The following is an 11,655-nucleotide window of genomic DNA, read 5'->3' on the forward strand; positions in this document are numbered from 1 at the left end:
ATACCATATGAAGTTTTCTACTGAATGTTCAAAAGGAAAAATAAAGTGAAGAAGGAAACTTTACCAAACTGTGTTTAGCTCCTTGTAAATTTGGCGGTTAAATCGTATTTTAAATGACTAGTAGAGTAAAAGAATGAGATGGTGGAGTGAATTGATTAACATAAGAGTAAGATATAACATAATAATGTCTTGATTAGTTCAGTGAAAATTCTCTTTAAAAAGAAAAAAGTTTTACAATGAGAATGGAAATATATGTACGGAGTATATACAGACAAGTCATAGATACACGTGATGAACACTCAGAATTGAAGTATAAAGCGTAAAACATGTTTCTGTGGGAGTTAATGGAAAAGTGTCGTCCGTTATAAATCTGAATCAAAATGGTAAACCATAACACAAGGAAAGTAAAATTTCCGATCACCACATTATACGTAGTTTGACAAAATTATTGGTTTGAAAATAAAGTATGTGTTGGTCTAACCATATATCAACTGGAGAAAAGAATGCATGTAACCATAACCAAGAAAATGTCAAATATAATCTTATTTTACCTATAGATAATCACCCGATATATGTTATAGATAGTTTTTGTATATTGTTGTGGCGTATGAACAGTCAAATATGCACAATATCAAAGTTTGGTTCTTCAACAGCGTTCAAACAAAACTACGATTATCCCTATGAAGGAACATTCAAGCAACAAGTCGTTGTAGTATAGTGGTAAGTATTCCCGCCTGTCACGCGGGTGACCCGGGTTCGATCCCCGGCAACGGCGTCCTTTTTTTTTGTTTTTTTTTCTATTTCCTTTTGCTTTTTAAGCATAAGCGGCTCCTCAGAAGCTGCAAAAATCCGTTCATAAGGATTTAGGCATGCAGTGAGATTCATGCTGGACATCTAAGTGGTGACTGCCGCTACAAGCGTGAATCGCTGCGGTTGCACCGAGCCAAAACAGAATTAGTTGTATTTACCAAAGAATTAGTTTATTTACCCAAATAAACTTATATGCATAAGTTTTGGCAACTGATTAGAAAGAACACGCATTTATAAACAAAAGAAAGTTTGTTTCATTCAAACAAGCAATACATGTATTTATAGAGTTCGTTAAGTTTAACCTGTCAGGTTTTCTTAATGCTGTACAATTGAAACACATAATATCTTCTTCACAGGTCAGGCTCAAAACGGCTAACAGTTAGCATAACATGTACATGCACTGGGATGTGGTGATATCTGCCTAGTCAGTTGAGCTTAATGACTCATGGAGTAGTATATCGGTATATAATGAACATAAGGGACATAGCAGTTTGTTTGGGCATTCTTCATGTTGATTCGCAAGTGGACTGGTCTCCCTATGGCAGTGCCAGCACCTGTGAGTAGAAACAAAACCCATCAGATTGACATAATGCAGTATACACCAAGCAGAGTAGCAGCACTACCAAATACACAACTATCCAGAGGGAAGAAATTAAATGTGTTTCATGCATAATCATTTTCGTATTTTCAGATATCATCATTCTTCCTTTAAAGAACACACAGAATCATAAATGACTCCCAAGCATTAAAACTAACTGCTCTGGAAGGCAATATATTCATACGATAACATGGCATTACTTGGTAGAAAGCAGGTGAGAGCTCAGGCATTTAGGATCGCAAATGATAACAGGATTATGAGATGATGTAACAATGACATGGTTTGAACTCATACTCCAGCTCGATTATTTGCCTTACTGGTTTAAGCAGACTCTGTCACCTCTTGAACTGCACCTATCATAACGTATACCATAGTAAGGCTCAGATTGAACCTATGTCACTGAAATTTAGTTAAACACGGTAATCAAAAACTATACTAACACCATTTTTAACTTGAACCTATGACGCGGAAAAGAATCCACAAGACTACTTTTGACCTTAAAAGTAACACCATTTTAACTTGAACCTTCCTATCTTAACATTAAAGAATTACCGCAAGATGAGCCTACACTTAACTTTCCTAAATACAGTTGTGTGCCCTGAGTAACATCCGCATTCCACAGTTAAGATCACATGGTTCCTCTTGCGGTCATAACTTACGATCCAAATAACCTTTTTGTTCTCACTCACTTGAAAGGAAATACAAACATCATTTCCTAATTAAAGCAAAGCCAAAAGTAAAAAAGGTCTGATTTATGAGATTCCATTTTAATGGTTCTGTTTTCTCGTGCGGCATATATTCCCACGATTCGTTCGTATAAATATCAAAGCACATATAAACTATCAAGGACCCTCCGCAGAAAGAATCCACAAATAACCTAGACAAAAAGACCTTAAACATAACGCCATTTTAACTTGAACCTTGCTATATAAACGTCAAATAATAACCACAAGATGAGTCTACAATCAAACACATTGTTTCAGGTCTTCAAAGTCCTTTAAACAGGACGGAAAGCACACTTGTATGTTCTAAATGCAGCATGCACCAAATGATTGGGTAAGTAAGCAGCCACTTTGATGCAATTAAAAAGAAAAACTAATGACGCAATTAACCAATCCATAACAGTTATACAGACATTTCACATTTTCACTGTATATAATCATTCTCAAGTGCTTTTTTCTTTACAATATCCAGTTGTGATGTAACTGGAACAAAGAAGAAAGATAGAGACGACGGCCACAAACACAACATTAAAGAGCTGACACAGTATCCTCACATATCATTTACGCAAAACCGAATATTATTTCAACTCTTAGTAGCTTAAACGAATCTTCAGTATTGGGCAGTTTAATTGGAAATCAGGCAGAAAGCAAATAAAGCCAAAGAGGGACTGACATGATGAAGAGTCGTAACATGAAAGTGGCACAGTCTACATACTAATACCCCGTTCTCCATGTTGGGAAATGGAACTAGAGTACTGTAAGGAGGAATTAGGTGATGCCAAGTTCGCTAACGTAATTATATAATGGTAGGAGCAGTGATTCGTGTCTGAGTATCAGCAAATGCCCTTAATCTAACCTATTTCTACCAATATTTAAACTGCTCTAACAAGAAGCTAATCTGCTTGGTAACACGAAAACCAAACATTATGCGACGTTAACAAATTAGAAAAATCCGATAAGCATGCATTATAGATTATACTCACACTGCTAGCATACTTCAAACATCAAATATAAAAATCTAAGAGTAGAACAAAAGACACACCTAGAATTGAGGTATCCTCTCTGTGCAACCCAGCTAGTTGCTGTTGATGTTGATGGTGATGCTGTGGAGGTTTCTTTGGGTGTTGCTGCTGCTGCTGCTGCTGCTGCTGTGAGTATTGGTGATGTTGCAGTGATGGCAGTGGGTATCGGTGATGTTGCTGGTGTTGTCCTGGGTGTTGGTGATGCAGCTGGGGATGGTAATGTTGCTGCTGCTGTGAGTATTGGTGATGTTGCAGTGGTTGCAGTGGGTATCGGTGATGTTGCTGGTGTTGCCGTGGGTGTTGGTGATGCAGCTGGGGATGGTGATGTTGCTGCTGCTGTTGTTGGTCAGTGATGGCTTTACCATTCTGCCTAGCCTCTGACAATTGATTAAGTTGTTTGGCCACAGCAGGACCCAACCCAGTGTATATCTCTCGCCATATCTGACGCTGTTGATATGAATTTACAAACCTCAGCACTTCCATTTCTTCCCTCGAGTAACTTTGCTTATTTCCGTCCAATTTCTTTTGACAGGAGACATTTCTAGCTTCAACAAACATACTCAACACATCTTTCTTCGAGTTTGTTTCAGCAAACCTTCTCCTGGAACATTTCTCCACTTGTTGCCTTAAGTTCTCAGAGCCAAATCCAGCCCTTTTCTTATCCAAATCAATGGAACTCATGGTTTCTTTCCTTGCACAGCCATATCCACTCACAATACGAGTACTTCCGATTTCAGCAGACATTCTTTTATTATTACTACCTGAGGCTGACAATTCTCCCCAATTACTCAACTCAACAAGATTTTGAGATGGAGAAATTGAATTAGACTTGATAAAATCGTCTTGTGTTGTCTTCTCTACTACAAGAATGAGGTGTTGATCACCAGTAATTGCATCTTTCAGTTGAAAGACCTCATCTTGCTTATCTTCTATTCTACTACAACTACTTTCTGAATTCATCATCTTAACTAGGGCATTTTCATACTGAGACATGGATGGGGGTAAAGAAGGAACTTGACATACCTCCTCTTTTGCTGAATCTTTACAAGAAATCTCTTCTTGGGTTTCTTTCATTTCTTCAGCAATGAATGGATCATCCAATTCTTTGCCCACTGGTTCTTGATTCTTCTTGACAACATTTTGTAACTGATAAATGGGTTCTTGAAAATCTTCTTTGTTGTTCATTTCCACCATTAAAACAGAAGAAGATTCATCATTAGAAGTGATGAGAGAATGAGCATGCAACCTCTCAGAAATGACCATTTCTTTCTTCTTTTCTTCTTCTTCTTGATCAATTCCTAGAGTAACTTCATCTTTCTTCTTACCGGCATCATCAATTACACACATTGCACGGCATTGACGCCCAGAGATTTGTGAAGGAATAAAACCCAAGACTTTATCTTTTTCAATTTCTGGTTTGAAATGGGTAAAATTTGAAGAATCCATAATAATGGGTTGTTGGATTTCTTTAGACATAACTGTGCATTTGAAGCTGAATTAGGGTTTGGGTTTGAAAGAAATCGTTTGAATCAGAGAGTAGAGACAAAGAGGGGTGGGTTAGGGTTTCAGAGAGATGAAGAAAAATTATGTGCAGAAATCTTGGCTTCAGAAAGTAAGGATTTTCTTTCTATTTAAGTCCAAAACTTACCAAAGTCGTTGTAGTATAGTGGTTGGTATTCCCGCCTGTCACCCCGGTGACCCAGGTTCAATCCCCGGTAGCGGTGTTTATTTGTCACTTTTGGTATTTTTGTGGTTGAAAGAACACTCGTCCGTGTATTGCAAGACTTCACATCGAGCTCAATCATCCGTCTATAGAATGGTTAGCTAATTATAACATTCCTCAATCTACATTAGCTAATTATAATTCAAAAAATCCATTCACATGGGGTTTGATTAATCAATATGTGAGGACATCAAATCGGCTGATTATGGATGTTGAAATATATTTATTTATTTTTTAATAGAGGTTACATGGATGTTTACAAGATAATCAAGAATATCGTAAAACAAGAAAATTAAAATTAAAATCCAAATATAAATAAAGATACAAATTACGAACTAATCGCGAAGAGAAAGAGCGATGAACTGCAATAGTATCTAATTTTTGTAGGGAGGAGGAAGGATGGTATAAACCGGAATAAAATCCGACCATTTAAAAATAGTTGTCTTCTTCAAAAAGAGATGCTTCTGAAATTGAGAAGTAATTCGCTCCAACCATTGTTTGAGACGAACCCGAATACCTTAAATCTCTTGCATTGAAGGTGAAATCGCAGCGCCGCCGAGTTGAATCATTGATGTTCTTGAAAAATCCAAAATAACAAACCACATACCAACCAAAATTCCTAGAAATAGTCACCCTGAAATTGGAGATAAAATCACCATAAAGATGAAGACAAAATCGCACAAAAGCGAAGATATAATCGCTCCAAAGGCGAAGAAAAATGTCAAACGACATAAAAGTCAAACCTAAATTAAAATCCTACACTAAAAACTAATACTAATGAAAATAAATTAAATTAGTTGACGGAGTAGATCTGAGCAAAGAGATGGAGGCTACTTGAAGAGTTTTTTTAGGTTTTTTCTCTAAGAGAGGAGAGGAGAGAAGAGGAGAGAGCTAGCCAGCTGGTGATCGATGAAGATAATTGGACGTTGAAATGTTGATGAAATGAAGTTATAACATGTAGATAATTTCTTGGAATGATTCTCCATGACTTTCTAGTATATCATTCGAATTTTGTGTATCATAAATATGGCCTTCCAATTGCAACCCTATGGTGCCCAAAAAACAAAAATGAACACCTTATATTTAGCGTCAAAGTTTACACAGAGGTCATTAGAGTTTCTTGCGGTACGAGAGTTTATACAGCTACTGACATAATTTATTAGGTTTTACAAAGAGTAGTGTTTTTAAACGATTAAGGGTAGAATACCACCTATGAGAGGTTGGAGTAAATTGAATAAGTTGCAAAGAAAAAACACAGTGATTTTATATAGTGATAATGCATCAACTTTTTGATTACTACGACACACTTAATTGTTTAACCAATGTAACAAAAGTTAATGCGACACCAGAAGACACAAGACTTATGAGGAAGTTGTTTTGATCAAGCAATACTTTAATTCTTTGGCGTTCCTCTGATAATAAGTTTAGTTTATAGCAACTGAAATGCGCCAGGTTTGCACAAGTGTAATAGTCTCTAACAAATCCTAACATGTATTATATAGCTTTCTAGTTAGTAGCATAATCATTACATAAAAAGTCACTCTACTACTTTATTTTAAAAATTTATGATTCTTGGTTATAAATGACTAAATGTACCTTTTTTTTTAACTGGCAAAGAAATGAGTAGCATATATATATTGATATAAAAAAAGAGGGTATAAAAAATTTATGCCACCCTTAGGCAAGTACAAGAAAAAAAAAGCAATAAAAACAGTCAAACCTATAAACATGTTAAGCATAAATGAAGAAAAACATCAGTGATTTACATACATAACAAAGGCCTAAAACCAATACTACTACATCTCAAAGAAAGTCAAGTGCTAGTTATTTTAAAGAGGAAATGTGCTCAAATTCTTTGACTCCTAAAAACCAAGAATAAATGCAGTAGACTTCCTTATTAGTGACTGCAACATCATTGTAAGTTTTTTCAGTGAACACTCTTGCATTCATTTCTTTCCAAATGCACCAAATAATTATTGCAAGAATTAAGTTTTAGATAGAAGTTATTGTTGTTGAAGATTGATTCAAATGCCAAGATTGAATAGCAGTAGGGAGATGTCCAGGAATTGCTAAGCTTGTCCAGAAATTTGCTTCAAATCTTCTTCGCAAAAGTGCAGTGTAGCAGTAAATGAGAGGAAGTTTCAGGTTCACTACAAAATAGACATTCAGCTGGAACATCCATGCCTTTTCTTCTTAAAAAATTCCTTGTTGGTAACCTACCATGAACAATAGTCTCGAATTTTTTTTTTCTTATGAGGATATTTCTGCTTCCAGATGAAAGAGAAAATTGCATTATCTTCTTGACCTACATCAATAATAGTGAGAAAATCATAAAGAAATTAAAACAGAAAAAAACTTTTTTTGAGTATAAAGACCACACCAACTTATCCTCAAGCTCATAATTAAACGAAAAAGAGTTCAAATCTGAAACAAGAATAGAATGTTCAACTACAGCTCCACCAAACAGTCTTCTAGGGGATCTTAAGTTCCAAATAACGCCAACTTCATCAGTTACACCAACTTCAGCAATTTTCATATTCTTGGATCAGGAGACATCAAACAAATGAGGATAACATTCCTTGATAGGTTTATCATATAGACAATTATCTTCCCAGAATCTTGCAATTGTTCCAGAATGCACTTTGAGTATGACATGTTTAAAAAAGAACATATTGCAGTTCATTATGGCTCTCCAAACAGACCTTTCATAAGAACAAATTGGAACTTTTGCCAACCAATCCACATCTCCTACACCATATTTCTCAGCAACAATCTTCCTCCATAGAGCACTCTCTTCAGTAGCAATCCTGCAAGACCGTTTACATAAAAGAATTAGATTCATTTTTTTCCTTCAAGTTTTTAACTCCTAAACCCCTAACATTTCTTTTTTCTATAAATAGCAATCCAGTTTGCAAGATGTAGCTCTTTTCCTTCCAACATTATGATGTCACAAAAAAATCGCGTAATATTTTGAAGCTTCTTACGTACTGAACTAGGCATTTCAAACAAACGCATGTATTAAACAGGTAAGCTATCTAAGACAATATGATCTTACCAACTCTTTTAAGAAGTGTTTTCTTCCAATCAGCTAGCTAGCAATGAATTTTTCCACTACCTTATCACACTCAGCTACTCCTCTAGATTTTTCACCAAGAGGTAATTCCAAGTTATCTAACAGGTAAGCTCCTAGAATAACAACCCAAAATATCACAAGATTGAAATAACTCACCATCAAAACCTACTCCATAAATCCTGACTCTTAGTGAAATTAATTTTAAGACCAGTTAAGAGCTCAAAGGATATAAGAATAACTAAGTTTTTTAATATGCTCAATGTCAGCATCTAAGAAAATCAAAGTATCATCTGCAAACTGCATTACTGACTAATGAGCATACCTGCATTACTGACTTGAAAACCAGAAAGTAAACCCTGTAATTGAGCTTGTTTACTCATATAAGTAAGATTTTCACAAACCAAAAGAAATAAGAATGGAGACAATGGGTCTCCTTGCTCGATTCCTTTTCCACTTGCAAAAAACCAGAAGCATTACCATTTACCAACACATAAAGCTTGGCAAATCCTACGCTACATTTGACCCAGCTGCTCCACTTGTCTCCATAACCCATAAGCTTCAGAATTTCATCAATGAAATCCCAATTTACATGATTAAGGGCCTTCTTAAAATCCATTATACATAAAAAACCAGGTTTACCACTTTTGAGTCTTGAATCAATAAGCTCATTAGTTATTAATACTCCATCTAAATTCTGTCTTTTTTCGACGAAAGCAGTTTCATGCTGAGGGATGATGCTAGGAAGAGTGTCTTTGGATCTTTCTGCCAACATTTTTAGAGAGAATTTATAATCCGCATTTGAAATCTTCGAAAAATAACGTATTTGTAGTCATCCACCAACTTTTTAATATAACTTGGACAATTTGAGCCTTATGTTTTTTAAGGCTTTATATAAAAATTAAACGCCACTTAGGATATCTTTGGACTTTATCTTTACAACATGGGGAAGAAACTTAAAAACCTTATATAATTCTGACCACTCGCCTCTTGGTTTGAATGAATTAACATGCTTTAGATGGCTAGATATATGCTCAGGGAATACACCAAGACCAACTAGTTGTCTAAAATTTGAAACTCAAATTCTTTGTTCCGCTCATCATTAAATCTACTGATTCAGGTGCTGCTTGATCCCTTTTTTTTTTTTTTAATACACCCTATGTCCAGCACCTGCATCTGATAATATTGGTCTTAGCTTCTATTCCCAAATCTTCATTCGTCTTGTAAATGTGTTTGTCTTCGAAAATACGACTATTATGTTCTCTCTAAATAGTCAATATATTTACAGCAGGAATCAGACTCCAGATGAAGTTTCCATAGGTTGAAAAGGTAGTATTATGCCAACAACACGCTAAAATCTTCATCGTTCTTGGCATAACCCAAGTACAACAACTATTTGGAAATAACATTGCCCAGACTTTCGCCGCAACCATGCATAATGGAGAAATAGATGATCTCGTGTCTGAGAATTATCTCCACATAGGACATACGAGTTATGGATCTGCATACCTTTATGCTACAAAATATCACGGGTGTTTAATTTAGGATGAACAACAGTCTTCCAGATGAAATAATATGGGAAGTTATCAAATTCGTCTGTTTCTATCAGTTTAGAGTATAGAGATTTAAATGGAAACACACATGAATCATGCAACTTCCAATGTCTGGTACCTGAAAATTCGTCTAATTTTGACGGGGTGTCACCAATGAGAGAAATAAGAACAACAAAATTATCTGTTTCCAAGCTTGTGAAAGTTCTTCTAAAATCAAATTTCCAATTCCCTTTAAAGATTATCGTGCCTGAAACTTTAATGTACTTATCTCTAGCTAGCTTGTAGAGATTAGCAAATGCAGTTTCCAAAGGAGTTTCCCCACACTATTGATCATTCCAAAAACTAATATTTCTACCTGAGTGTAAAAATAGAGATGAGTGTCCGCGTACCACATCAGCATGTGTCAGCGATTGTATGCCAACAAGAGATATCATAGGATTGTTGTACTCCGTCAAGGATCCAAACAGAGTATTCTACGACGTACTTGTCAACAATAATGTTGTACCACAATTTTTCTTCTCAATCCCGAAGCTCCAACTCCATTTGGCCAACATCCCCAAGTTTATCAATCTGAGATTACAAACTCCTAATCCACCCCTTTCCTTGGTTTCACGGACTAAATCCAGTTCACTAAATGTGAGATTTTTGCCCCATCTTTGTATTCCTATAGGAAGTTAGGCATCTTTTTCTCAGAAGTCTTAATGTAATATGTTGACAGAGAAGATAGAATACACTTTAGTAAAGCCAATTTGCATTCCTTTTACAAAGAAAATTTCCTCCATACTGAAAGCTTCACATCAAACTTCTCTATAATTGGATCCTAGATTCTTATTGAACCTGGCTTAGCCCCAAAGGGCATTCCCAAATACGTAAAAAGGAAATGTATCAGTTCTTCAACATATGGAAACTTCAACCCTAGTTTTAGAAATATTCACCTTTAAACCGGCGATGAACTCAAAGCACGGTAATGCTGATAACAGATTATGCAGTTTCTCTTTCTTGTTATCAACAAAGAATATTGTATCGTTTGCATAATGAAGATGATTAACAATTGTACTAGAGGGTACTGCAGAGAAACCACTGAACGAACCTTGACTTGCAGCTCTATCCATATATCTAGAGAACCATTCCTTAGCAATGTTAAATAAGAAAAATTTGAAAATAAAATTGGTAAACAAGAAATTTGGATTTGGTTTAAGAATCTTGTTCTTTAGTTTCTCCGAAGAAGATGGAGAAAAATATGTAATAAAATGTGAGGAAAAAAAAAGAGAGGAAATGGATGCTTATTTATAGACGGCAGATAACCAACCGTTGGTGATAAAATCTATACCGAGCCATATAGATCTCCCCATCGATAAAATTGATCGCATGTGTTAAAGCTTATGTCACTCAATATAGTCTCTACGCCTTTAATATAATGGCTCGGCAAAATCTACCGAAATGCACATGAACCGGACCAATAAGAGGACAAACGAATGGACAATCAAATAGCCCACAAGCTGGTGCAGGTCCATTGCGACATTGATTCCAAAGTGTTTTCCATAAAATACTGAAATTGACGGTCAAGATGCTATAAAAACAAAAAGAACAATATTGAGTTTTTATCAACGGCCATAAAGGCTCGCATAGATGTCGATCTGTGACTAAACGTGTAAACGAATAGTATTCACCCATGTAAATGATATATTGCCACCAGTAAGAAAATTCCGGGAAAATCAGTTTTTTTTTTAATTTGGGTTGGAATTAGAAAGAAAAATACAGCAAGTTAATGCTATTGTTGCAGTTATTGGTCAAGTAGATGAAGGTTTGAAGATTGGTAAGGATGCAGTTAAAATAGGAAGAGAGGGAGTGGATACAACAAAGAGCTTTTTAGAATTGAAAATCTGGTTTAAGGTTTTGGTAGGGTTTGTGGGAATTTATGTGTCCAAATCTGTGTTGGAGAGAAGACCACCACCACCACCACAGATATCTCCACCTCCTCCCCACTACCAAGGTTAGATTTATCGTTTGGGTTATGGTTAATTCTGCTTTGATTTTGGGGCTTTTTTTGTTTTGTTTTTTTGGTTCTGATGGAAATCAATACAGTAGAACCTTTATATAAGAATATCCTTGGGACTACAGAAAAATATTCTTATATGGAGGTTATTCTTATATAGA

General features: G+C 35.6%; 1 protein-coding gene and 1 non-coding gene across 2 annotated transcripts; one reads left to right on the top strand and one right to left on the bottom strand.

Annotated features, from left to right (window-relative positions):
* Positions 1-703: 703 nt before the first annotated feature.
* Positions 704-775, top strand: TRNAD-GUC. Its single transcript has one exon. It is a non-coding gene; the product is annotated as a tRNA-Asp (tRNA).
* Positions 776-1,035: 260 nt separating this feature from the next.
* Positions 1,036-4,741, bottom strand: LOC113309112 (putative mediator of RNA polymerase II transcription subunit 26). The gene is made up of 2 exons (XM_026557534.1): positions 3,173-4,741; positions 1,036-1,364 (listed from the first exon to the last, which is right to left on the bottom strand). Exons 1-2 carry the CDS (start codon positions 4,626-4,628, stop codon positions 1,246-1,248), a joined length of 1,575 nt encoding a protein of 524 aa, XP_026413319.1. The 5' UTR covers positions 4,629-4,741; the 3' UTR covers positions 1,036-1,245.
* Positions 4,742-11,655: the final 6,914 nt, after the last annotated feature.

The sequence above is a fragment of the Papaver somniferum genome, chromosome 9 (genome assembly GCF_003573695.1).
Source record: "Papaver somniferum cultivar HN1 chromosome 9, ASM357369v1, whole genome shotgun sequence".
Taxonomy (NCBI): Eukaryota; Viridiplantae; Streptophyta; class Magnoliopsida; order Ranunculales; family Papaveraceae; genus Papaver; species Papaver somniferum.